General features: G+C 44.5%; 3 protein-coding genes across 3 annotated transcripts in view; 1 reads left to right on the top strand and 2 right to left on the bottom strand.

The window, feature by feature from the left end:
• Window positions 1–884: 884 nt before the first annotated feature.
• Xbp1 (X box binding protein 1) lies at window positions 885–5,993 on the bottom strand. The gene is made up of 5 exons (XM_089573135.1): window positions 5,604–5,993; window positions 4,739–4,835; window positions 3,663–3,842; window positions 2,528–2,817; window positions 885–1,108 (listed from the first exon to the last, which is right to left on the bottom strand). Exons 1-5 carry the CDS (start codon window positions 5,801–5,803, stop codon window positions 1,033–1,035), a joined length of 843 nt encoding a protein of 280 aa, XP_089429261.1. The 5' UTR covers window positions 5,804–5,993; the 3' UTR covers window positions 885–1,032.
• Window positions 5,994–6,294: 301 nt separating this feature from the next.
• On the bottom strand, window positions 6,295–15,884 carry LOC149362620 (meiotic nuclear division protein 1 homolog). Its single transcript, XM_089573136.1, has 6 exons — window positions 15,777–15,884; window positions 15,528–15,593; window positions 14,997–15,170; window positions 13,935–14,042; window positions 11,786–11,945; window positions 6,295–6,598 (listed from the first exon to the last, which is right to left on the bottom strand). The coding sequence occupies exons 1-6, from the start codon at window positions 15,777–15,779 to the stop codon at window positions 6,495–6,497; spliced, it is 615 nt and encodes a 204-aa protein (XP_089429262.1). The 5' UTR covers window positions 15,780–15,884; the 3' UTR covers window positions 6,295–6,494.
• Window positions 15,885–16,108: 224 nt separating this feature from the next.
• LOC149362619 (transmembrane and coiled-coil domain-containing protein 6) overlaps window positions 16,109–27,038 on the top strand; it is a 28,832-nt gene continuing 17,902 nt past the window's right edge. Inside the window, exons 1-5 of the mRNA XM_089573133.1 lie at window positions 16,109–16,324; window positions 16,408–16,499; window positions 16,585–16,694; window positions 22,552–22,738; window positions 24,759–24,863. Of these exons, the coding sequence (XP_089429259.1) occupies window positions 16,282–16,324; window positions 16,408–16,499; window positions 16,585–16,694; window positions 22,552–22,738; window positions 24,759–24,863 (537 nt within the window). The 5' untranslated portion in view covers window positions 16,109–16,281. The remainder of the gene's footprint in view (window positions 16,325–16,407; window positions 16,500–16,584; window positions 16,695–22,551; window positions 22,739–24,758; window positions 24,864–27,038) is intronic.

Here is a 27,038-nt window from a genome sequence, read left to right as displayed (position 1 = left end):
TACCTCGTTAGTCGCAAAAATGTTAGGCCTTCAATCCATATTTACATCAGTAACTTGTAGTGAATGGAAAGGCAGTTTACGACCACAGCAAATCTGCAGCATATAAATGCTCAAGGCCCGTAGGCAGAGCACCACATCGGTTTTCATTCAGTTGGTCTTGTTCTTGTTACTTGAAATGTAAATGTTGACTGACTGTACACTAACCAGCAAGCAAGTGATGCAGAGTGAGGTGGTAGGTTTGCAAGTCACAAGGAAACAGCCATTTCTGTATAACAAGCATATGCAAGACAGCTTTAATTATCATACAAGGGCACCAACAAACCGTAGCAGCAGCAGCACCGGTAACTGCTAACGAAAAGATAACTTCACCGGCATATATTACATTATGTACAGGTTTTGCTTTCCACTGAAAGTCCATAAATTAAGAGGGCGCACAAAGAGGGAGGCAGAAGAAAGGGGCACTGCCCGCTACCCCACCTTCCACATGCACAGTCTTCAGTTTTTTTTTTTTTCACACCAATGCTGGGAAAAGTTCTGACAGGGGGTCCTTCCACGGGGAGTCATCGAAAAGGCTGTCATCTCTGAAGCTGCAGTCACTCAACGGAGAAACAGCAGACTCGTAACCAGTCTCCGTGCTGAGTGCTGAAGGACTGGGAACCATACTGAAAGCTGATGACATTGGTGGTGATGGTACTGACAGCGTATCCCCAGGGAGGCCACAACCCTGCAGTTCACTCCTCCCAGTGGTTGTGAAATCCAGGTTGAGGTGGGCCGAATTGTCACCGGGGGCTGGAGAAGAACTGTCCTCGATGATGACCACAGTGTCCTCGACTTCAACAACTGATGCAGGAGACGCCGGGGCTGTCGTCACCACAGGGGCATGATGAGATGAGGCAGGGAAAGGAAGGTCTTGCGGGATGGCAGCTGCCGTCGCCGCTGCCGCTACGGTTGCTGGCACATCTTCCATGACGATGTCAGCTGCGCCTGCATTGCCACCGTCCTCCTGCTTGTAGTAGACGTGGTCAAAGTGGATCAGTTCTTTGATGGAGTCCAGCTCCTCTGGTGAGGCCCCCACCAGATGTGAGGAGGGGCTCTGTTCTCGACCAAGCTGCAAAAGAAGATCGCAGAATGACATTTTTCTCAACTGCTGGCTTCAGTCACAGAAAGCTGAACCATCATTTTAAAGCACCCCTGACAATGTTTGGACACCGCAATTAAATTAGCGCAGCGAGCGGGTTCTATACTTTCAACTGTATTTGGAAAATATTGCAGCTACACACACTGCAACACCGTACAGTGAAGGCAATGACAAAAGTCCACTTGGAGGGGTCATGACACCATTTTTCAGACTCAAGCTGTTTACTGCATGTTGTTCGCTATACATCTCAGAACAACTGGACAAAATATCAGCTCATTTGATGTAGCGAGTGATTTGTAAGTGAATTTTTAAAAGTTCTCCTGAACTGTGTGGCAGCCAGGCAACATTGATGCCCTCGTGGTTCGTGACGACATAGACTGATAGTCACGTGCTTGCTCGTGACTGAACTGAGCGTAGTGAGCAGAGAGCAGTGAGTTGTTTGTTGCTCAGGCTTGGGTTGAGGTGGGGTGAAGGGGGGGTAGTTGGAGGGGGAAAAAGGCAACTTAAGCCTGTGGCCTTCCCTGTTCTGTCTAGCTTCTGCCCGCTCTCGGCAACTTCATCGAAACGTGCCATGGCCATGCTCGGGACGGCACACACAGTTTTGCAGCAGATGACAGCGCTGTCCATTTATGATGTAACTCAGGCTGCTTCAATATGGCCATCACTGCCAGGGGGAGGGTTTGAGCCAATAACTTAAAACTACAATTTCTAGCACAAATGCGCGCATAGAGACCTTTTTTAGCATAATAACGTCATGGCTAGTAGCTGCAATGTAAAAGCATGATTTATCGGTAGACCATGTCATGACCCCTTTAATGTAGCCAATTTCCTCACTGTTGATAGTGACAGATTGAGCCCATTCTTGTTAAACAGTTCAAACATTTTCAGTGGTCGATTATCCTAGATGATGGGTTAGTGTCTGGTTCCCTGCACTGTGCAGCTGAGCTGTTTTTATGCACCATTTGCTACCAAACACAGAAGAAAGTTCATCTTGCCACTTAGTTATTAAAGCACTGAACACACCATGTGAAGGTCATGGGTTCAAATCCAACCAATGGGTTGTTGTATTTCCTTCCATTACCTGTTAAAGGACCTCTAATTTTGCAACCAACTTTCCACTCCGGTCAAAATTATTGTACACAACATAGAAAGCTCCTCATGCTCCTATTCTTGTCTGCTCCATTGTGAGCAATTATCGGGATTCTTGCTGCATTACTGTCTTTCTAGATGTTCTCAAGTTGTTTCTAGATGTGTTCAAGCTGTTTTCAACAAGATAATGATAAGATTTTGCTTAGAATCGCTTTCCTAACGTGTCCTCTGCACCCAAGTCTTTAATCACATCATAACTACTGCAACTGCAGAAATTTACAAGAGTGTGCGTGCTCTCACCGGATGCCTGGACTGTGCTGGTTGTGCTGTTGCTGCTGGAGCAGCAGCAGCAGGAACAGGCAGAGCAGGGCTGTCCTCTGCGAGGGGCATCCCTCCGAGCAGGTTTTGGCTGCACTCTTGGAGCAGGGCAAAGAGGTCGTCGCATTCGTCATCAGCTGCCAGAAGCCGAATCGCATCATCCAGAGAGCAAGAGCTAGCAGCGGAACCTGGTCCTGCTGCAGAGGTCCACTGATGAGTGATGCATACTCAACGGAACCGCTGCTCGCTCCGTCCTCTGGTGAAGGAGACGGCTGCATCCAGTGGATGGGGGAAAGAGAGGGAAAGAAAACACCACTGTAAGGCGCAGCAGGACAAAGCATAATTGCCTCGACGAACAACTATACACAAGTCACTCGGCAACAAAAGCACACACTCACTATGCCCATGACCTTCGTAATTACATATCAGCACGAAAGCATCCGCTGTCACATTTTTACACCTTCTATGACCAGACGTAATGAGACTGCCTGTTTTTTTTTTTCCAAAATCAATGCAATACACAGTCGAAAAAACTAACAGCAACAAATGTCAGGCATAACTTCTAAACATCAGCCACGAAAGAAATCCAGCAGCATCATATCTACCTTTTCACAAACGAGGCCAATGATGTGGAGCTTTTAATTGAAAGCACCTGCTGCATGGTGCACATCAGAGAAGGGGCAGGCAGTCATCATTAGTCTCATTAGCAACAAGGCTATGCCTGTTTCAAAAAAACCCCCCCTTCTACTGCCATCCCACGAGTAGGCACCTATTAAACTTATAAGCCCTAAGGTGCACAACTCAGCTTGGCCACCAGTAGTCTAGGCAACAGCTTAACCTGCGAAAATCCCCTCTTCTACTGCCATCCCACTAGTACCCACCTATTAAACTCATAAAAGCCCTAAGGTGTACAACTCAGCTTGGCCACCAACAGTCTAGGCAACAGAACTTGCAAAATGCCTGCCCGCTAGCAGCCTAACAGGTCAGAAGCCTCACCAACTAAATGGCCAATAACACAAGGGCGTACGAGAAACACCAAACTGCTTGTCTTGCTATGAAGCCTGCACTTCAGTGTCATGATAACTCTCACAGTGAAATGCATAAAGCGGCCCCTCACCTCGACTTTGACGACTGATGCGGGATGGGATGGAGTGGTGGTTGTGGTGATGGATGTGGAGGTTGGGGGGAGTGCAGGGCTGGACTTGGATTCCAGCCGCTTGAGGAGCCTCTTGTTCTCCTTTTCACACTCCTCAAGCCTCTGGCGCAGAAGGCGGTTCTCCTCCGCCAGGGCCATCCTCTGGGCAGCAAGAGCAAGGCAAGGCGGCAACGTCAGCATCTGTCACTTTACCATGACGCTTATGGACACTTGAGAAATAATGAATAGACCTCTCCCGGCCTACGTCATCAGCGCACGTGTTTCTGGTCCGATGGGCAAAACATGCACTGTACACAGAGGGGGCTCTCACAGGGAGAAGAAAGGCTGCGGGGCGTCTCGAATCGGGGAACAAAGGCGGCGGGGGAGCACTCGACACCGGTTCAGAACCAAAAGTGGACGACTTTGCCCATCAGGCCACACCTTTTCGACGTCACACTGTTTACACCAGGGAGAGGTCTATTGACAACACATCCACAGGAATGTCACATGCACAAGAATAATGGTTGCTAACAGGAACAACTCTGATACCTATACACAGCAAAATCTTTTTATGGCAGTTGTGGGAATTTTTGTTTGATTTGGTTCTTAATCATCTACAGCTCATGCATGATAAACGTGTTAATTTAATGTCACTTGTTTTCTCGCTTGCTTGCAGTGCACGGTATATGCATTAGGGCAGGATTCCTTAATAGAACTTTGAACTCTCCTCTCACCCCTTTGAACCATATTACAAAATGCCTTGCATACCTCAAGCTTTCGACAACAGTAACGGTAAAGATCTTGAAACTTACACTGTCATGATGCACTGAGTGTATACTTCGTGTACAAGCAGTGCCTTTACGGCACAAATGATGTGCTGAGCGTTTCTGAAGTAGCCACTTGGCCCAGCAGGGCAGAGAACTGACCGCATGATGCAGTCCAACCATTTCACATATATATTTATGGAGGAGACCCACGAAAGTGGACGCACTCCGGCCTCTAGAAGGCACTTTCGAATAGCAAACATGGAAAAAGTACACAAGCAAAATTTTGCTTACATCTGCCTGGAGTTGGGTGACCTGCTCTTCGAGTTCATCCATCCGGGCCTTTTTCCTGTCTCGGGCGCTCTGCGCTGCCACTCGGTTCTTCAGTTTCCTGGGAGAACCCAAATCGCCATCGTTGAAAACACACGAATCCCTTCTCACCGGGAAAAAATAACTAAAGCAAGACCGTTGACAAAGCTAAAGCCTGAGAGCCAGGCTGCTGCAACATTAAGGGCCGCGATCAGCACAAACTGACAACCTCAGTTCGCTTTTGAAGTCATTTTACTAAGTAATGTATTTTATTCGAAATCTGGAATGTTCACTTCAGCATCAACTTCTCCAAAGCGTACGCCACAGTCCAGAAGAGACGAACCGTAGTACTACAGCCAGCAATAATCGGCGCAAAAAGATTCCTCGATACGGCACGCGCTACACAATTTAGTGAACGCACAACAAAATATTAAACTTTCTTGCAACGTACCGCCAGCTAAGCAAAGCATTGATCACAAGTTATTCGCGGAGCGCAATGGAAACAGCCGGCGGCAGAAACCGGCTGACGTAATCAACGCCTGCGCTTGCCGTCGCCATAGCTGCGGCAGCAAACAAATGTCGCTTGACGTCACAAGTCAAGCCGCCACGGGGTCTGCCCATCCTGTCGACGTGGCGAGCGGCGAAATCGGCCTTCGTGTCGGCGAGGTTTCACAGCGCTTGACCCAGAGGCGCGCAGAAAAGATCTAGAACACCACGAGTGAAAGCGAGCGCTGGAAGCAGGCAGAACAGCTTTCGTTCCTCACAGAGACGGAGGCTAACCGGTTCCGCTTTTTCTCCGAAGAAAGTCCTGTCCCCAACGCGGTCCAAATGATATGAAACACGAGCTTACCTTCTCATGATCTTTTCCTCCCTCGTCAGGTGGTCGAGACGTTGCCTCTTCCTGACGGGGGGTCCGGTGACGATGGGCTCCGCTACGGTGACTTCCATCTCGGTCTTGACGTGCCAGTCTCGGGGTGCGATGATCGCCGCTGCTTTTTCCGATGAACGATCGCGAACTGCCGTGATCACGATTCTCTTAGGAACACCCATGTTGTTGTTTTGCCGTGAGACGACGACGCTAGATTAGCGGGTCGGGAACGAACACACCTCAACGAGGCATCACTGCGAGCTAGGTTGCAAACAAAGTCGCTGCATAGCCGAAACTACGCCAAAACTTGCGGGAGCCCTACGACACCATTCCTCCCGGCGGACGAGAACGAACTGCAAGAGAATCTGGGAGATCGTGGCGCTGCCGGATTGGGCTGCCGCGACTCCAAACAGGCCCTCTGATTGGCCGCCGCCGGGGGATGATGTCACGAGGTCGCCAGCTGTTTGCGAGACGCCCCACTCGCTTGCCACGCACCAAAGGTCGCGGTGCTGGCGGCGCTATTTTCCCCTTCTTGCTAAACCCTTACGCAATGTTGTAGATAACTGTCAGGAGCACGCATCAGATCAGTTCCAATGACCTGGATCTTGTATGTTTTGTCGTTACAAAACCGATAACGGCACCACTCAGGCGATTCCAATACAGACACACCCACTCAAAAAATACCTCCATTTATTGGCACACCGTTTATTTCCGGGTCAGGTCACGGCTGATGCAACAGCTGTTCGTGTTTAAACAGTCGAGAAAACGACTCCGCGGCCTTGTACCGAGCTGCAAGGGTAGGTTTTGCAGCGTTCGGGCCGTTGTGTCTACGAGAATGCTATATACACAAAATAGGCTGCGAATTTGCCCGACTTAGATATAATCTAGTTCTTCAGGAATATTGAACTGCTTGTTCAGCACAGCCTCTTCTATGAAGAACTTGTTCTTGACCCAGGACTTGATAGCAAAGATGTTATCTGCAACGACATATATTGCAACGAGGGATTATTTTTTTCTCAATATTATCCGGCCAAATAGCCAACAGAAAAAAAAAATACATCACTCAAAATCTTCACGCTGCATCTGATTTACGAAAAAAGTACATTTTTCAAAAAATACCAATTTGTCAACGTAGCTCGCGCCGTATGCATATTGCGTTGACGAATAACGGACCGCTCAGCGGTTTCCCGCCATCAGCAAGAGCGCTCGGCGTTGGGTTTATTGCACTGATAAACGCGCTCCAAAACGCCCATCGAACGTAACGTGTCTGGCTAGACGCTTCACGCAATTTTGTTACAAATATTTGTACGTGCACCGAAGGTCGCAGAAAACACTCGGTACCTCGATTTCATTTCGCACAGTAACACTCGTACATCTTTCGTCAAGGATACTATGTTGCAAGGTCGGTTTTTTTTTTTCTTCTCATTTTGCTCTCGATAAGCGCGCGCTTCCTTGGAACCGCGGCGAAGTTCCTCGTACAGTACATGTGGCTGATATATTAAATAGCATTTCCGTTTCATCCTGCGAGCACTGAAACTCGGCCGTGAGGGACATCGCGAGCGGGAAGGCGCTCTAAGTATCGCCACATGCTTTTTCTTCCACGGCAGCAACTGTCGCGGGTGAGCGGCCTGAAGCGCACTTCATGTTTTTTTTTTTTTTTATCCTGCAAATCAACTGCACTCAAACGCTAAACTGAAGGCGCGTCCTAGAGCATCAGCTCAGCCTTAGAAGAAGAATATTGCCCAGGGAACATATAAGCAGAGTACAGATGACACAGGCTTGTTTTTAGTGTGCACACTGATGCACATAAAAGCTTCGACTCTAAATGGCAACCGCATAAATGCTTCTCAGAACAATTTAAGAGTCCGAAATTACATCTAACAAGGTTAGTACCAATTCTGAACGGAACAAATACCAGGTGCCCTTATTTCATACATAGTTTCCCGTAAGTCAGCTGGAGATTTCAAGATGTTTATTCAATTCTCTGTGTATGGCACATATATGTAATGCTGCCATCACAGTTCAGGCTACCATATCCTAGCAAAAAAATATAAATTTCCAATTGGCTTCTGTTGTGCAATTAGCCCTTCAGTTGTACCCGACCAAAAGGACCCGACTGGGTGAAACCAATAGGAATCATTAGGTCCGAGGCAATTACTGCATGCAAGAGATATTTACAAAATGCACCTCCCAATTAAGCTATGCATATATACAATGTGAGAAATATTTGTACAAATTTAGTTGCATCAGAAACGTGCAAAAGGAAAAATGACAAGAGGATTGCCAACATTTTTAGAATGGAATTGAAATTATGAGAATTACGGAAATTAAGCCAAACAAGCATGCATCACACACAAAAAACAATACACTCAGACAGTACTAACATAAGCCTAATAAATATCCAAAGAAGACTTTTTTTGCTCCCAATTATATACCCCATTCATGAGACTCATTGTGTCCAGGGGCACTCGCCCGCTGAAAGCAGTTATTTAATTTCTAGTGCAAAGACAGTGCAAATGATGAATACAGTTTAGTAGGTGAAGCTGCTGATAGCTCTTATTATAAAAACCACACTCTGCCATGTTTGTCGAATATGCAAATGTGTTATGTAACAAGCTTGGTGGAAAGCAAGAGGGACGGCATTTCGACCACAGAACTTTTTTCCAGTGCATACCACAGTAAGCATTACTCACACAGACCACCGAAATGTATACAATAGAGGTTGTGCACCTGTGATGGTATTCATGCAGCAGTCTGTTAGAAAGTAGAGTTCACTGGATACATTGGGTTCATTTGGACAGACGAATTGGATGCAACTGGTAACACCCATTGGACAGAGTGGTATGAATGGACTCCAACTCGAACCAGTCTAAAAGACCAATTGGGTTCTCCAGTCGGCAAAGACTGATCCAAATAAGTGTCCATATGGAATACAACCTACCAATTCTCATATCTGTCGCTTTCAACGTCGAGGTATACACGCCACCATCATCCTAATTCTCTGACACCGTATTTTTCACGAACAGATTTATTCAAGTTTTCATTTTTTCCTCCCACAGTAACGGGCTGGAATCATTCTTTATTGCCTTTCGCCACACTTTGATGTTTACTAACTTTGTTATTATTGCTTTGTTTGCCATTTACCCACCCTGCTTGGACCTGTATAAGGTTTGCAGCATTGAAGAAAGAAAGAAAGAAAGAAAGAAAGAAAGAAAGAAAGAAAGAAAGAAAGAAAGAAAGAAAGAAAGAAAGAAAGAAAGAAAGAAAGAAAGAAAGAAAGAAAGAAAGAAAGAAAGAAAGAAAGAAAGAAAGAAAGAAAGAAAGAAAGAAAGAATGAATTACACTGTGGCCAAGTGACAATCCATTTGGATTATCCAACCAATTGAATTCCGTTTGAGTACCACTGGAACCATTTGGAAACTCACTTTGTCCATTTGGGTCCCACTAGAACCAGTTTGAAACCTCCCAAAAATTGGTACAAGCCTGATCCTATTTTCTTTATGGGACTGTGGAGGCCTGCTGTGCTCATAATGTGGTGCAATAGAAACTGAAGTGCTGCAAATAGCCATGACATATCTGCTGTTCCAGTTTTCACCACTGTTTTCTGTCTTCCTAGCACTGCTTTAATCATCTTGGAGCAGTACTCCAGCCACTACTGCTCTAAGCGAGGCAAAGATTTTCGTTCTGCATGGAATCTTTGCTTATAGTATCTAACACATTGCTTATAACAATGATTCTTAAATGAGGGCCTGTGGATATTTTCTAGCATTTGCAAACATTCCTGAGTACTTCGAGCCCTTCCTCTTAATTAAAACTCCCTGCTGGTCTTAACTGGATGACCATACAAACATGTTTGTCACATGTAAAAATGGAATCACACCTACTCCAGAACTTGTATATCTGCAATTGTTAAGATGGGCACTACAGTGGCTAGCAAAATGGCAAAGCAGTGCCTAAACACATGGGTGAACCAGCAAGGTTTGTAATATTTCCTGGACATAGCAGTTGAGCATATCCACAAACAAGTTAGTAGCAGAGCCTATATCTTATTTGCTTTCACAGTACTTCAAGCATCATTCCTCCTAGGCTCTTAATTAACTTTCACTGCTGCTGAATGGACTCCCTACATATCTTTTGGCAGAGGACAACTGGCTTACAAACACACCTCTCATCTCGATTAATTGTTAATAAGGTGGATTGGTGACTTAGTTGGTTCTTTCTTTCTTCAACCTCATTGTTCACTTTCTGCTGCTCAATTAATTGATATTCGATTAATTGTTTCTTTGCACTACCAGGCCATTCAATGCTAAAGGCAGGGCCATCTAACCCTAATTTTTTAGAAGCCTTAAGCCACCAAAACCCAGGAGCATAGGGGATGTCTTTTTTATTATTATTACTATTAATTTGTAGTTTTATCCCATTGATAAAAACTACAAATTAATAAAAAAAAGACATCCCTTAGGCTCCTTGGTTTCAGTAGGCGTTGGCTTCCCTCATTTATGTCATAACGAGCACCTCTTTCCATTCCCTAGTCTCCTAATTTTGTTAGCGTTACATATCCCATCACATCTAACACAGTACTCAACTTCTCATGATTGAGCCATTAAACTGAAAATGCCAAGCAAACACATTTTCAGTTTAATGGCTCAATCATGAGAAGTTGAGTACAGGTGGTCGAAATTTCCGGAGCCCTCCACTACGGCGTCTCTCATAGCCTTAGTCGCTTTGGGACGTTAAACCCCATAAGCCAAACCAAACACATTTAAAGAAGAAAACTCTTACCTTGAAGCAACCACTTCTACGAGAAAAACAAAAAGTCACCAATGAGTGCTTGCAAAGCCGCGCAAGAGCACAATGCATTCAACTGCATTATACGGGGGAATGGGAGCTTTGTTTAAGAACGAATGACATTCAAGCTGTTGAAGGGCATTTCTCTCCTGAGCAGTAATAGCATGTTATAGCAGAGAAAGCACAACAGCAACAGCATGGCTCCTTTCACCAGCGTCCACCAACACAAGTGGATAGTGTGATATCCCCATGCAAACACTAGATGCCATTTCCAACACCAGATGCAAACTTATCATTCTAGTGCTATAGCAGAACAAATATGCACGAAAGCATGAATTAATAAGCAGGCTTCCCCTTCATCTACAGTGAATATAAGCATTAAACAAGAAATTCGAAAACGCAAGAAACTAAGAAAAGGAATGTCAAAGCTCCAGCTACGACAGAAGCAATGAGTAAAAGAGATGTGAAAGGAATGTATGTGGCTTCAGCGACGCTGACAGTTGCCTCTAATTTTTATTCGTGGTAAAAAATTGATTGTACGTCTCTTTCTGGCTATGCTGATTGTTTGACAGCAAGTACGCATTTATCTCTGAACAATTGTTTTCAAAATGAAACATTTTTTTTTTTTTCAGCCACTCAATTCAAACTTGTAATGCCAAAACCAAAGTTGACTCTGTGATCCCTACTTGGAGGTGAATGGCATTGTAGCCTAGACTCAGCGATCCACATGAAAAAAATCAGCATTCACATCATCGCAGTTTCGTTGTGAAAACGGGCAATGGTGATGACATGTGCACTTTGTTATTCAACCTTTCCTTGCTTGTGACAGTTCCATCTTCAGTTAAAGTAGTTCGTTTGTCATTAGCCTGAGGTAATCTTCCAATATAGACTAACTTCAATCTGTTGCAAAAGAATTTGCCGGGCTAGTTGGTTCCTTTCTGAATTAAAGAGTTAACTACGCAAAAGGGTTAGGACAACAGGGAGACACATTGACGACACCTAGAAGCGCAGACCGGGACTGACATGTGGCTACCGCAATCAAACTTGCACGAGAAATCGCCGCATCCGGTCTTGCTTGGGCAGAAAGGAGAGCCCGTGGTACTAGAAATATGGCACGGCAAATCTCGGCAAATATAGGCCGGCAAATCCTTTTGCAACATATTTCTAGTACCACGGGCTCTTTCCTTTCTGCCCAAGCAAGACCGGATGCGGCGATTTCTTGTGCAAGTTTGATTGCGGTAGCCACATGTCAGTCCCGGTCTGCGCTTCTAGGTGTCGTCAATGTGTCTCCCTGGTGTCCTAAGCTTTTCGCGCAGTTAACTCTTTAATTCAATCTGTTCCCAGAGTAGGACACACACATGGCCAATGTTACTGACCTGTCCACCGGTTCGCAGCATCCTTGGCGACCACTGTCTGCTTCTTGACCTCTTCCAAGACCTCTGGGTCACAGTCCCTGTGCTTATCCAGCTCAGCCGAAAGCTCACCTCTGCTCTGCTCCAGCTCACCCAGTTGGGCAATTAGTTTCTCTCGCTCAGACTTGGGAAGGGGGGGCAATGAGAACACCAACGATGTCAGTCTCAATGCTCAGTCACAGGAGCATAACTATGTGAGAGCTCCTAACACAGTAACACGCGTTTCATCTAACGCAAGTTTCATAGTCTCCATGATCACTACAACCAGAGGGAGAGCAGAAGATATACTGCCTGCCGTCTGTCACTGCAAGTTGCGTCATCCTTCTCCTTCTGTGCGTCATCGGTGGCATGACAAACATTTCGAAGTGACAGACAAGTGTCCCCATTGTGGGGCTGCACCAGACCAGTGTGACGAAAAACACTTGCTGTGGACTTGCCCGGCTACATACAGCTTCCGTGAGACGACGCTTCCTAAATAAGGTAGGCCTGCGATGGGACGTTGCAGGCGACTATCGCAAGTGGACTCATGATAATCGCTTTATCGCGAACTTTTGCCACTTTTTAAGCCAGGCTTGTTTATACTTCTTCTTACAAGTTTCTTCCCCTTTTACATTATGCCTAATGGCAAACATCTCGAATAAAAAAGAATAAAAGTTGTGTTCAGAGCTAGAATATGGCATAAGACGTCACAAACACGCTGATGCTTCGATGTCACCATGCAGTGAGAACAGGAGGAGAAATACAAACAATGGCAGACTCGGCTTCGTCAGAAACTGAGCGAATAAAACAGCAGACCATGCATCATTAATTTCAGTGCATAAGTGCCAGTCTCAAGCAGTGTTGTCGAAGATAACTGTCTTCTACTAAGTTATAGGAATATTAAAGTGAATTCCGATAATGGTGGCATCACGCAGCACCATGACATTTATCGGAGTCAGAGCGTTAGCCTGTGCTTCAGAGCTCACATTTGCTTACAAAAGACAAACCTAGAGAAAACACCACATCATACTATATGCTCTACAATGAAATCAATGTCTAGTTATGTGAACAAGAGACAAGTTATCATTACAGGTCAGGTGACATTTTCATCAGGTTGGCTCAACAAATTGCTGGCTGAATTAGCTCATACTGTCAGCAGTGCCAGTATGAGCAGGTCAGAACAAATGGATGGTTTTTGTCACAATAAAACCACCCAACACGCCTCCCTGAGGGCTTTAACAGTAATCACACTAATGCGCTAGGACTATGTTCTCAACACAAGTGTTTTGAGAGATATAAAAAGGTTCGTTGAAAAGGCATTTTTCTTTGTTTTTTGTGAGCATAAATGTAAACAACATAAAATCCACACCGTCTGCCGGGCTAGTTGGTTGCGATCCATATGTATCAGCAGCGCGAACCCAAACCAGGAAGGAGGAGAAGAAGATAGTACAGAGTGCTGAACAAGAAATGTACTTAAATAACACCATCTGCCGGGCTAGTTGGTTGTAATCCATATGTATCACAACCTGTACTATGTACTATCTTCTGTACTATGTACTATAGCTCTGTACTATCTTCTTCTCCTCCTTCCTGGTTTGTGTTCGCACTGCTCATACTTATAAAATCTACACAGCCTGATAACCTGAACTCAACTTTCTGAAACAAGTATGTGTGCATGAAGCCACCTTTTTTTAGTTCTACAGTGACTTGTGATACAGAGGCAGTCATCCTTGTAAAACACATGGGGCTAGTTAGTGTGAAGACTAAGGTGCTAAAAGTCGGTACAATGAACAATCTATCAACTGTGAGTGCCCTGGCACTGTGGACTTTCATCTCTTGTTAAAGTTTCCAATAATAATGCTTCAGCCTTCACATGGAGGCCAACTTGCAAGATCTCCTAAGATTAGTCCCCCCCCCCCCCCCCCCTCTATATAAAGAAAAGCAGCCTTTATCAAAAAACAACACTATGCAGAGCTTCACTTACAAAAACATATCTAACGTAAAGGCACATTTCAAGATGCATACGAAATGCTAACTGACAAAGGTAGGAACAAAAATGTTCTGCTGTTAGTACACACAGTGTCCTGCCGCAAAGGTAGTGCAAAGTGCTTCGCAATTTGCTGGTGCTGCTTACCGAGTCCTCCCTCCCAACTTGAGCTTTTGCAAGCTGGCTTTCAACAGACTTGAGCCTCTTCTGGGCATCCTCCACCTTAGCCTTCAAGTCATCTATTTTACGCTTTCTCTGGAAGCAAATTTTACAAGACTGTTGAGAAGCAAGCAGCGCTAAAAAAAAAGACTGAAAATTCACAGCGCCTGAATCCTGGACCAAATACGGCCTTAACTCTCTTCAACCACCACAAAGAACGGCAAAAGCTGCACCAAAATTACTGGCCAAGTTTCCATTTATTCTCACCCCGGCCAAACACATGCTAAAAAGTAAATGCTTGTAGCAATTTCACGCTGATACAAGTAACAGAACCATAATCACAGGGCCCACTTACCACTGGCCTCTGTGAGATGTACTTTAATCCGTAATGGACTGATCTCATCACTACATTTCTGCAAGTCACCACAACCAGCTTCAACATCCATGTTGGAAAAAGCATTACTCAGACAGGCAGAGTTCACATATTAAAACTGCGGTGATTTACTTAGTTTCTAAACATGCTAGAGCAGAAAGGAGATAATTATAACAGACCTAAATTTCAGCGGCACAATAAGTCAACTTTACTACAAGTTCTGGCTTTGTATAAGTGCTAAGCACATGTTCGTAGAACTGCCGCTGCACCAAGTTTAACACAACATTCTTGCAATGAGTGCCCTTATTTGAAAATAATTTGATTAGCACCTCATATCCCCAAGGTAATGAGCATTTGGTACAGTTTTTGGTTAGCACTTGGTTTGTTACCAGAACTGTAGCACCAGTACTGAAAAACCGATGCACATGGGTTTCCTGGAATCACGAAGCATTCTTATGAGAGTGTTCCCCAGGGCAAAACAGAGGCTTGCCATCAAAAATGCTACTGCACCTAAAACCTATCAGCATCATCAGCTTGGCTACGCCCACTGCAGGGCAAAGGCCTCTCCCATGTCTCTCCAATTAACTCTGCCCTTCGCCAGTTGCGTCCACCGTATCCCCGTAAACTCTTGAAGAATACGCACCGCCCCATTTCATACCAGGTGCAATCAAACTCACCGTGCTGACGGCTTTGCTCGGGAAAGACCAGAAGTAAACTGACGTGCCAATCTTTTCCGAGTCCACAAGACCATCGTCTACTAACGACTGTACCACGTCTTTGACCGCCTGCGCAATAACGCCCTTTTCCTTGGGCCCAATCTTTTCGAGGTCTTTCAGCTGGAACACGTCCTTCTGAAAGTGTAGAGAGGCAAAAAACGGGGAATGGAGCCATGCTAGATCGTCTCGGGAGAAAATAAACCAGTAAAAGAAAAAAAAAACACTGTGCAACACGAGTAATTTTCAGCAATGGGCGTGACTTTTGCCACAAATGAAGCAGGCACGTATTGAAACCTACCTGTCGTCATTATGAAAAACCTCAAACTTACACCACACAAGTTGTATAGATAATCCAACGAAAGAGCTAAGTATTAAAACGCAGTTGTTGTGTCAACGTAATCATACACAACTTGATATTATGCTTGTCAAAAGTACTACGCGGTTTCGGAAATTCCACTCATGTAACTAAAGGGCGCTGGCAGGAACGCTCACCTTTTCATAGAAAACTTGCAGCATCCGCTGCCGTTTTTCTTCGGCGCTCACGCCTTTCCTCTTGGACTGGAGAAAAAATAAACAGCATATTGTTGCGACCGCGACAAATATAAAGCGAAAGAAGTGGCGAAGTATGAAACTCCCCACCGCAGCATTGTCGCTCGCACTGAACAATGGAATTTGTGCAGTATTTAATGAAATATCAATTTAATTTGCAGGCACTATAGTTCTTCAAAACACATATCTCACCATTTAGCCAGGATTATATTGCAAATGTGCGTAGAAAAAATGACCTGAAATAACCGCCGCAAATGCAAATTTGCCGGGCAAGGTGCTCACTGTTGCTGCTCACAGCCCACACACAGCGGCTGCAGCTATCCAAGACGAACCAATAATCATGCTTATAAACAAAACTTGCTTATAAATTTGGTACTTTTATTCGCAAAAAATTATGTAGCAGTTTGTGTTTTGTAGTTATTATTAAATCGAAAATTTAAGGTTAATAGTATCTAAAGCGATAGTCATGTTTTGGCACAAAAATGTTTCGCGAGCCAAATCAAGCCAAAGTCGATATCCTTTGTTGTTGAAACATGGCGGCTCTCATGCCGTGGATCTTCATAACGTCGCTCTGAAACTAAGTGTGTCATGAAGAAGCACCGGTTGGATCTCCCCTTGGTGTAGAGCGTTTGTTTGCGTGCAATCAGAGAAGCTAAGACAGTGTTACAGCTAACGGTGACACTCACAGGCGGACGTCATGGTCGACGAAGTGCGAGAGGCTTTGAGGAGTCAGCAATCGGGTGCGTTGCTAGGGCCTGTATTTCGTGCCGCGGTACGGTTTATGTTGGCTCAAGTTTCACGGTGAATTTACTGTCGCTCGCAGATGAACAGAGGGAACGGCGGAAGAAACTCGTGGATGATAGGCGAGCTTTAATGCCTGCTGCACTGGATTTGGAGCTCCCGTCAGTCGAAGAGGTAGGCATGAAATGACAGTGCAGTCGGGAAGTGATTTGGCATTTTGCCAGATTGCTAGCCATCCCACATTGTACTGTCATTTCAGTTCGAAGCGCTTCTGAAGAACTTGAGAAAAGAAAGGAACAACAAGAACTACTTCAGGAAGCTGAAGAATTCCCTGGCCTCTGGTGACGAATACGTCAATAGTTTTCTCAAGTGAGGCGCCTCTGTTTATCAAATTTGTATGCTGCTATTGCATCGTACTGGGTTTGGTGGGAGGGTAGGAACTTCCCAAATTTGAAAGCTGTTGCATGGCTATCCCACACACTTATGCTTATTACAAAAAAAGAAAAAGACGTGTTCTTTCGCGTAACCTGCTACTCGGCCTACAGCCTACAGCTGGTGGGTTGCCTTGGCTTCATTTGCTAAAGTATGAAAAAAGAAACGCCGCCTACGATTAACCTCTGTGAAATCTAAAACTCTAGATATAGTGACCTGCTTGCCCACACTCCTTTTGCCATGTGGCAGCAATGCTGGCGAGTATGTGAACTGTAAACGAATACTGCTCACGTCTACTGTATGTAGAGGCATTTAAAAAAAAAAAAACGAAGAAAAAATCAGGCGACCCTTTCATTTACATTTCTTCAATTTCCTAGTCGTGACATTCCTAATTTCATCTCATGTTGAGTGATGGACTGAAAGCTCGAAAAGCATAGCTCAGGTGATATATTTGTCAGCATACTTGACCAAAAGTGCTCTTGGTTGGATTCCAGCGAGGCACTGCTGCAGTGGTCTACAGCATTTCCAAATGTGCTGTATAAAAGAAAGCATTTCATGCTTTTTTGGTGTAAACGTACAACTTGTTTACCTTCTACGCACTCACACACATATATCATCAGCAGTAGCCTGTCCACGCCCACTGCAGGACAAAGGCCTCTCCCATGTCTCTCCTATTAACCCTATCCTGTGCCAGCTGCAGCCACCTTATCCCTGTGAACTTCTTAATCTCATTCACCCGCCTAACTTTCTTCCACCTCCTGCTACACTTGCCTTCTCTTGGAATCCAATCCGGCACCCTTAATGACCACTGGTTATCTTGCCTTCGCATTACATGCCCTGCCTAAGCTCATTTCTCCTTGATTACAACCAGGATGTCACTAATCTGCATTTGTTCCCTGACCAACTCTGCTCTCCTCCTGTCTCTTAACACATGCACACACACGTACATACATACACATACAAGTGCCGCCGTGGTGGTTCAGTGGTTATAGTGCTCAGCTGCTGACCCGAAAGATGTGGGTTCGATCCCGGCCGCAACGGTCGAATTTCGATGGAGGTGAAATTTTAGAGGCCCGTGTACTGTGTGATGTCAGTGCACGTTAAAGAACCCCAGGTGGTCGAAATTTGCGGAGCCCTTCACTACGTGTCTCTCATAGCCTAAGTCACTTTGGGATGTTAAACCCCAATAAACCAAAACTAAACCAACATACACATACACACTCAAGCACATACACACACAAGTCTCTGTTTTGTTAGCACTTACTCTGCTTATTATTAATAAGTCGCCCTCCCTTTCTCAGTGCCCTAGTGGTCCTGTAAGCTATAATTAGTACTTATTCTCATTGCAAAAGGCAGGCTAGCAGATTTTGCTCTTTAACTTAGTTTGCCAGCAGTTACAGACTATAGTAGGATACAACATTGAAAAACAGCTGTTGGTAACAATAGGCCACAATCCATAGCATCCTGTATTACTCCACTGGCCAATCACAACAGTAACATCATCTTCTTAATGTTTGACTCTGTCAAACAAGCCAGAGGCATCAAAATTCTTCAGTTCATAATTTTGTCTCCTAATTGGCTTCTTGTTTCAGTAGCAAGAAAAGCTTTAGCGGCGGTCTACTTTCTATCATGGAGAAATTCTTTAGGTAGTCCTGAATATGGGTGGAGCTTCACTGTGGAATTGAGTTGTATTCAACTATAGTGCAGCTTTATCTCTGTATCACGCAAGTCAGACCAAGAATCTCTAATGTGTGCACCAATATATCGGCTGAGCATGATAAGTGGTGTGTTTTTGGCTGGGGTTATGTGAATATCTGAAATTTTCTAATAGCAAATCGGATGTCCTCCTATCTGACACCAAACAAATCATACAGCGCATGTTCTAAATTGTCCGAAACTATTCAAATATATTTTGAATTGTACAGGTGTTTTCCAGATAGCCTGAGGAAATGGCATAGTATTCTCCAACCACTGCTCTGAAAAGAGCATCCACTGTGACCCTCCTTAGCATGCTGCTGCATTTTGACTCTGTGAGAAGAAAAGTTGAGCACTGTGATGAGGTCTGTTCGTGACGCAGCATTCAGAATACTCATAGTACATGGCTTCCAAGATTGGGTGACACTGCAGTGTTCAGCCAGGTTCAGCTGACCTTGCCGCAGTGCCCAACCTCTGAGCCAATGGCTCAAAGCTTGCATCCGTCTCATCTGCTAAGATGTGATGCTAGTTCATTCACTTCCTTCAGAAGTAACGAAAGTTTTTTTCCTATGCACGTGTATCACACGGCAGTCACAGAGTTAATATACGGAGTCTGTGTTGCATCCCCCAAAGCGCGATAGGTGTTGTTTTTAGCAGCTGTAGCTATAACTCATGCAGCTATAACTGTAACTCAGCTGTAACTCCATGAGTTATAGCCCTGTATCACAATGCTACAGCTAACGCTTAGCTGTTTTCTCTCTCACACAACGAGTCGAATCGAACAATCGTATGAATATTCAGTTTAGATGATTCACTGTTAAATTTCTATTCAGTTTAGTTTTGAAAAAATGAAAAAAATGCTATTCATACAACCCCGGTTTTGAAGAATGCATTGTGCTAATGATGTCACTGTGGCACATTTTTCAAATCAAAAAGTTTTACTGTGCTTTCAAGCAGCCACGGCATGGCCTATTATTATGCATTGAGGCAGTCATGGTTGAGAGGTAGTAACAGCTGAAATCTGACTTTAGTCAAGTGCTACGACAGTTTGTCAGCCTTGCGCAGGTTGCAAATCTGCAAAAAAATTCTGACAAAATGCATATAAGTCACACTGCAACATTTATAAAAACAAGTGACCACAGTCTCAATTCACCAAGCAGTACTCGGTGTCAAAGAAAGCTTTCTTGCAAAAGGATAAGCAGTCTTTTAGGGCCATGTGATGGAAAGAAGGCAGTGTGTACCTAAGCAGTGGTGATGAAGTGGCATGACTTCTTCTAACGTGTCGGCATACAACATACTCCGAACAAGTGCACCAAAAGGGCTCGTTTTGTTTTACCGCACTAGGTGGTCTTTAGTCTCCAGACAGCGGAACAAATTGCTGACTTGTAGAAGCAACAGTCAAGTCAAAATTCGTTTTTTTCCCAAGCTTTTGTTCTTGGAGTAAGCCAAGCACCAGAGCAAGGGGGAGCTTTTACCAATTGGAAAAGTAGTTGCTACACAGTGGCACTGGGGTTCAAATCCGATGGGGAAAATGCTCAAACCACTTGCCCATTTAAGCTCCAGTGTTGATGTGGCATCGCGTCTTATAAACTATTGGCATGTTCCAAAAATACCTGCACCTTGATTTTCGAGCCTCAACACTTGGCCATGTCGGTGGATTAGCTGAAGAGTACATAATTGTTAAGAGTTGGTTGGGGAGTGTTTATACTAACATAATTTGGCTTTCTCATTCTCTTTTTCTCTTCAGGTGTAACGAGAAGATTTATACCACGTAATTAGTGAGTGTGAAAATATGTGAGCATTTTTTAACTTTTAAAAGATGCCTGTTCAGAATCTGTCTGGCTACACGGCCATGTGCCCAAATCAAGCGGAGGTTTTGAACAAATCTAGCAGAGTTTCAAAGGTGATCACTTTCTTGTAATTGTTCTATATTAAGGCAAAAGCCTTGAATGCCTCATCGTTGTCGACAGAAGGTTGTCAGCAGAGGTGTCACACTTTTCTAGTCAGACCAGAAAAAAAATCTTTGTGCACGATGGGATTCGAACCAACACTTTTCCGTTTCGCAGCCGAGCGTGCTGATGGCTACGCTACTTCCTGCCAACGCATATGCAGTTCTCCTTGTCTAGGACGCTGCAGAGTGTTTGCAGAAAGGCGTCGAATCAGATGGATGCCTCCCAAACACCCTCCAGTGTCTCCAGCATTTAAGATCCACAAACAATTGTATACTTAATTAACATCTTAACCACACATCAGTGACACAAGCAGAAACACCGCGCTAAACGCTTTTCGCCTCATCGCACTTTAGGTCAACAAAGTGGCCCCCTGAATTTTTTTTTTGGTCTTATGGCTGTAGTTGCGTTTTGTTAGAAGAGGAGAAATCAAAAGAACCCTGAAAATGCGGTTAATCCTAAGTGTAAGTAGAAGAGTAGTCAGTATCTTGCCAGGATATTTGGGAAAGGGAAAAGAATTTATCGCAAAATAGTTTATTACCTTGTTTTGAATTGCAGTTATGCTTCTGTTTATCAAAAGACACCTAGTTCAAACTGCCGTATAGTAACCAACAGTGAAGAAGATTTTTCCTGTAGCTTTGTTTATGTGATGATGACTGCTAATGAAATAGCCCGGTATGTGCAGAAGGACTCGACATAAGGTTTAAATTCAAATTATTGCAGGTTAAGCCATTACTGTAATCTCGTAGCTATTAGTTGGGTTGGGGAGCATCCCTGAACCCCGTCTTGTCAAAAGTTTTCTTCACTCTAGCAGATGTGAGGTGTAATTCAGGAAACACACTTCTTCAAAAGGTTTTGGAAAAACATGGATCACAGTGGCAAGACCACAGCATTTAAACACTTTCTTGCACTTCTCTCAGTGACTTCCTCTCAAAGACAGTGTCTCTTGCACACCCAGCAACTGCGTCTTTCTCATTTTCACAAAAAAAAGTTGGATGAAGTTACGCTGGTAGTTGTCTCTCTCTTAGCGTGCACTTTGTCAAGTGCGCATTTTTGCTTGTTGCCTGTCGCCAGTACGTCAAGATAGCATATTTTAGTCTGCTTAAAACAGTACTGTCAGAACAGCAAATGTGTGGAGAATGGCAACAAGTGTGCAGCGGATTTGCCATGAGGCTTTACTTGCACCTAATAATACTGCAAAAAAGAAGACTGAAAAATAAGTGTCCCAGCCCGTGCTAGTAAGCAAAACGGACTTTACCTGCACCTACTTTAGAGAGAGTACAAAAGCTAGAGCACCATAAAACTGTGATGCAGAAAAAATAAATAAATGGTTTGGTTTAGTTTATGGGGTTTAACGTCCCAAAGCGACTAAGGCTATGAGAGACGCCGTAGTGGAGGGCTCCGGAAATTTCGACCACCTGGGGTTCTTTAACGTGCACTGACATCGCACAGTACACGGGCCTCTAGAATTTCTCCTCCAAAGAAATTCTAGCCGCCGCGGCCGGGATCGATGAAGTGAAAGAATAACACTATGCACAGGCCTCATTAAAATACCGGAGGACTAAGCAGGGAAGCTGAAGTGATTGTTCTTTCACGTTAGAAAATGAACCTGCAACAAGCAGATGTCCAGATGTCATCCGAAGCATGCTACCTGCCGATCGAAACGATTGAATGTCAGAATGCTTGGGTGCCTGATCCATCACACGTGAAAGGTGTGGACGAGGTGATCAAAAGAGAGCACGAGTAAGGCTTTGTTTAAGTTTTTACTTGCTTCCGCAATTCATGGGGTTGTTATATTTTGCAAAGATGATCATATTTTCCCCATTTGATCTCTGCAAGCTTATTCAAACTGTGAAAGCCCGGTCAGGGACCCTTTAACAACCATTAGCTTGTCTGTTGTAATTAACAGTGCTGAAACTAGCGCTGGTTCATTGATCATCTTGTTTACAGATACTACTTTTAATTACTTCTAGATTGAAAGAAAATGACAACCCACTTAGACGACACACTATTCCGGTTATGTGAGACCTTGTTTTTGTTGAGTGCTGTTTTGAGAACACCGCTCCAATTGCGCATTTGTGCTATGCTGGACCTAAGTTTAAGTGGATCCACTTATGGCTTCTGTCATATTTTTTTCCCTCGTTGACCAGGACTGCCCATGCCCTGGAGCAGCTGCTGTCTGTAGCCATACGTAGCCCCGAGGTGTCGTGCCAGCTGGAAGCCCTGGCCTGCCTGACCAACCTGGCCTGTGGCAACCACAAGGCCACTTTCCGGGTACTGCGTGCAGCTGGGCCTTACCTGGTCACCTTCCTCAACGGAGGCAACCCTTTGCTCATGGTAACCTGAGTTGGAAGTGGAAAAGTTATACTGCTGCGACATTCTGATCTTATAAGCTCACTTTCAAATGTGCACGAGTTCTTTGAAAACCTTGTGGAAAAGGTATATCATAAAAGTCTGCCATCAAGCACGCTTTCCACTAGTGTCAAAGGAAATGTGGAGGCATGCGCACTGTAACTTTCACCGCACAAGATGTGGTTTGAGGCTCCTTTCCAAAGAAAGGGAACCCAATAAGGGTGAAAAGTTATGCATCTCGCTGCCAGTTGAAAAAGTACCACTTTCTGCAAGCTGTGTCATGCAGCATTGCACTGCTATCAAGTGCAAACTGTGTTAATGTTGAACTGCTATCAAGTGCAAACCACATTAATGTTGCCAACCCCCGCCGCAGTGGCTCAGTGGTTACGGCGCTCCACTGCTGACCTGAAAGACGCGGGTTCGAGCCCGGCCGTGGTGGTCGAATTTCGATGCAGGTGAAATTCTAGAGGCCTGTGTGCTGTGCGATGTCAGTGCACGTTAAAGAACCCCAGGTGGTCGAAATTTCCAGAGCCCTTCACTATGGCGTCCCTCATAGCCTGAGTCGCTTTGGGACCCAAAGCAACTCAGGCTATGAGGGATGCCAAACCCCAATAAACCAATAAACCTAATGTTTCCATCAGGATGTTGCAAGACATATAGAGTACAGCTGTACAAATCACGCGAAACAGATTTTAACAAAAAGTAGAGGTGTGCAAATATAAAATTTTTGGTAACAAAGCAGATACAAATTATAATTGGCTACAACTCGAATAGAATATTTTCGAATAATTTTAATGTCAGCGCAGGTTTGTCACCAAAGACACACTTCTCCACAAAACACAGCTATGAACGGAAACAGAGATATTGTAAACAAATTCTGTTTTTGAAAAACCCGTCATCAGTATAATTCACTGTACTGCCTATAAGCCCGTATTGCCAACAAGCCATTAAATAGGGGGGAGTCACATCACTATGATAAGTTGTGAACTTTAATTTGTAGATTGCAATTCTTTGAGTAAAAAATATGTTTAGTGAAGAAAAAAAGTCTAGTAGAACCCCACTGTTGTGTTTCCGTGTGCTGCGTTTTTCCTGCTGTTACGCTGTCCTGAGCCGGTCCCGACCAAGCTCCCATAGAAACCCATGCAGTACAGGCTCGGCTGTTACATCGCAACTGGGGCAGCGCTCCCGCATGCTGCGTCGCGAATGTCGCTCTTCGCAGTAGACAGCCTATGTTTAACTCACACTTTCATGTCATATGCTTTTTACACAATAGTGTAAGGGCCCCACGCCACAGAAATGCTTATGTTGCCATTGCCGTCAGTGTGATGGAATAATCCAGATTTGTTGAAAACGTGGCTGTTACAAGAGGCTTCCATAGATGACGCCAGCAACACCAGTGGCATATCATATCTTCAGTGATCGGAGCTGAGCAACCGCGTGTAACGCACCACGTACACCTCACCCTCATATAAACACAGAGAAGACTACGACTCGCATTACAAGCATCGCTTCAAAAGCTGTTATGTAACAAACCCATCGCTTTATTTCTAGTAACCACACCTAGGTAGCCTACACAGGAATCAAGTCCCTGACCCTCGAGTTGCAAGTCGGGTTACAAGATCCCTAACTTCTGAATTTTCTTTCCTTCAAATTTAAGCAGCGCTAACTTTTAGGACGAATACACAGAGGACATGACAGGACGGGCGCTGACTCCAACTATGTTTATTGAACACGTTTTTCGTAAGGCAATTTGAACGAAAGAAAATGCATAACCAACTAGCCCCACAACGTGTTTTACTAACTTCTGAATGTTTAGGAAGTTTGGATAATGAAAGCACAGTGTAAATCGAGTTGTGCATACTATTCGCAAACCATTCAAAGGTTTGCATATTTGCACACCCCTAAAAAAGCCGTGACTAATGCACTGGAAAACATGGTAGCAGCTCTATGTTTCTTATAATGTGTATGGCCCATGCATGCAATTTGTTGGCCTATGTTTGTGCAGGAGCAGTCCGCCTGGTGCCTGGCTAATGTGGCCATGGACTGTGACAAGTGCCGAGAACTGATGCAGTGCCAGGGGGCCAGTCATGCCCTCGTCAAGGCACTCCAGGTCAGTGGGACTGGCTTCGCCTGCCTGCTTGTGGCGCCCTCTTTTTCGTTTTAGCGGGCTGTGCTTAATGTTGCAGCGATGACGTAGAGGTAGAGCATCCACCTTGCGTGCAAGGGGACCGGGGTTCGAATCCCGGTGCCACACAATTCTCCACCGGTTTAGAAAAAACTCCGCGTGTCGATGGAATTGCATAATCAGGCCTGGAATGCAGCCTGATCTCAGTGACCAGAACCAACAATGCACTTCCTCACCAGAACAGGATTTGGCCGCCCTGGTGTAGTACTTGGCCACAACCTTCTGTGAACAAAAATAGAGATTAAGAAGTTTGCGGGGATACGGTGGCCGCAACTGGCGAAGGACAGGGTTAATTGGAGAGACGTGGGAGTGGCCTTTGCCCTGCAGTGGGTGTAGTCAGGCTGATGACGATGATGGTGCTTAATGTTTTAGCCTGATTGGGCTCTTTGGCGTTGTGTAAAATCAGGAACATAGCTGAGAAGCTACGAAGGAGTGGAGATGCATAAGGATTTCAGATTTCACCCTTTACAGTATTATCTGTGCCCCAGTGGGGCGCTGTAGGTGTTTTGTATAAATAATAAATAAAATAAATAAATAAACCCCTGGATTCAACACGACGTAGGTGTCCTCACAGCAAAGGAGTGTGAAGGGGGTAGGGGAAGGCTTAGGGTGTTTGTTATGCTATGCTACATGTGCAGCATTTTCTTTTACTGACAATGGTCTACTCCCACACACGCTAACACCTATTATATATTGGATTCTGCAGCATAGCATAAACATGTGTCGGTTTTCTTTTCTTGCTTTGAATAACACGAATGCTTCCGTGATGGATGAACTGTGTACCTGAAACTCGAAAAGTAGTTTCAGGTTTCTTTTTTAAACAGCTTCTTCTTGAGAGCAGTTTCATATTTATTACCAAAACTGAGGTGTTCAACGTGACAACAGTTTTGCTAGAGAGGCATGTGCTAAGTGTGAAATTGTCTCCTAAATTTTGTGTTCATTGCTGCTGCTCTGCAAGTACAAGTTTGTCTTAAAGGGCAATTGCAAACTTCAGCATAGTGCTGCTGTCACTTTCAGAGAATACTGAGAATACTTCCTCCTCTTCCGATTTTTAATTCTGCTGGTTTCGAGTGAACAGTGTCTGGATATGTGTTATGGCATTCAGCTGCACATTGTAACATTGCAAGAATAGAAATGGTGTTGTTCTATGATTGTAGGTGAACCTCAGTTTAATGAAATTCACAGTGTAACAAATAATTTTCTTCTTCCATTCCTAGCTCAGCTCAGAGCAATATTTTTGTTTTGATTTAACGCAGTTTGTTTTTCTGCTGTGTTTTCTACATAATGTTTGTTGGGTGTGCATACAAGGGACCTTTTCATCTAGGGGAACTAAGGTAAAACACCAACTTAGGTACACTCTATCACTAGTGCGTGTGCTTTGTCATGAAAACATTAAGCAAAAATAAGGCAGTTGTCAAGTCAATGGAGCCCAAGAGAATATTACGATTTCTCCACTGCTTATGCCTGCATGGAAATTGCATCTGGTACTGCTCCCATCACATGTTTTTAGCATCACAATAAAAAAGCGATCTGTATCATTGTATGTTCTCCTTCAGTTCGTGGTCGTGAAAGCGGTTTCAGAAAAAGCCGCAGGCACCCTGTTTGGAAGGAGTTCTGTATCACGAGCATGTCTTGCATCAAAACAAACTCGTAACAAACTCATGTTTAACAGCTGCCTGCTTGAAGAGGGTACCACTGCACTGCCAGGCCATTTAGGTGTAGTTCATGTAAAGTTATTGAATGTCACTTTTAATTACAGCAAAAATGTCAGCTAGTCGCATAATTTTTCTCATGCAGATTTGGCCAGTTTTTTATCACAATAGGGTACTTTGTTCTTGTAGGGATGTGGTCTATTCTGCTTGATGTTAGCTTGCAGATTTTAGTCATGTACCCATCCTGCTAACAACTGTGACCCCGTTACCCGGAAAATCTGGCGTTGGTGTTGGCGTTGTCAGAATTATCAGAATTGTCACCACTATGAGCGAAAAATCATGAGCATGATTCTGGCAGGTGGTCCCCACAGAGCAACCCAGGAGGCAGGTGGGCCACCTAGGTCACGTGACCTTGCGGCGTCATCAGTACCTGCCCACCGTAGCAGGT

The sequence above is a fragment of the Amblyomma mixtum genome, chromosome 2, assembly GCF_055824585.1.
Source record: "Amblyomma mixtum isolate Tamu chromosome 2, ASM5582458v1, whole genome shotgun sequence".
Lineage (NCBI taxonomy): Eukaryota > Metazoa > Arthropoda > Arachnida > Ixodida > Ixodidae > Amblyomma > Amblyomma mixtum.
Note: the sequence above shows the minus strand (reverse complement) of the source record. Positions and strands in the feature narration are given on the sequence as shown.